This window comes from Monoraphidium neglectum (genome assembly GCF_000611645.1).
Source record: "Monoraphidium neglectum strain SAG 48.87 unplaced genomic scaffold scaffold00993, whole genome shotgun sequence".
Lineage (NCBI taxonomy): Eukaryota > Viridiplantae > Chlorophyta > Chlorophyceae > Sphaeropleales > Selenastraceae > Monoraphidium > Monoraphidium neglectum.
In genome coordinates, this window is record NW_014012635.1 from 1 (window position 1) to 551 (window position 551).

At 73.0% G+C, this 551-nt stretch overlaps 1 protein-coding gene across 1 annotated transcript in view; it reads right to left on the minus strand.

Annotated features, from left to right (window-relative positions):
- Positions 1-197: 197 nt before the first annotated feature.
- The window catches only part of MNEG_6220 (tyrosyl-tRNA synthetase), a gene marked incomplete at both ends in the record, with an annotated part of 1,744 nt that continues 1,390 nt past the window's right edge, over positions 198-551 (minus strand). Inside the window, one exon of the mRNA XM_014045304.1 lies at positions 198-273. Within this exon, the coding sequence (XP_013900758.1) occupies positions 198-273 (76 nt within the window). The remainder of the gene's footprint in view (positions 274-551) is intronic.

The window sequence follows — 551 nt, forward strand, 5'->3', positions numbered from 1 at the left end:
CATGCTTGCATGCGTTCGACATGGTTGCTCCTGCCATGCCGGGTGCCCCGTCGCGCAATGCTGCTAATAGCCCCGCTGGCCGCGCGGAAGCCCGAGCACGCCCGCGGGGCGCGGGGCCGCGGCGCCAGCTGTCGCCCGCGCAGCCCAGGCGGGCGCGGCGGCGGCGCGGGGGTCGTCAGCGGCAGCGGGGCCGCCCCCTAGTGGCCCACCGCCTGGATCTTCTTCAGATCTCCCCCCATCTTGTTGTTGAGCTGGGCAAACCAGTCGGCAACCCTGGGGGGTAGGGATGGGTGTTGAGCGTGAGTGGGTTCAGGGGAGGCGGCGGATGGCGTTGCGTGGGCGGTGCTGCAGGGGTGTCTGGGTGTGGCCGGCTGCTCTGGAGCGGGGGTGGGGGCTAGCAGCCGGGCGGCTGCGACGCTGAACAGCTGCTGTGGCGCAGCGGCCGCCGCATGGCCCTACGCCGTGCTGCGCACGACGCGCTGCTGCTGAGGCGCCCTGCAACGGCATGTCCAAGGCCCCCGTGCAGCGCGCCGCTGGAGGTTCCCGCAACG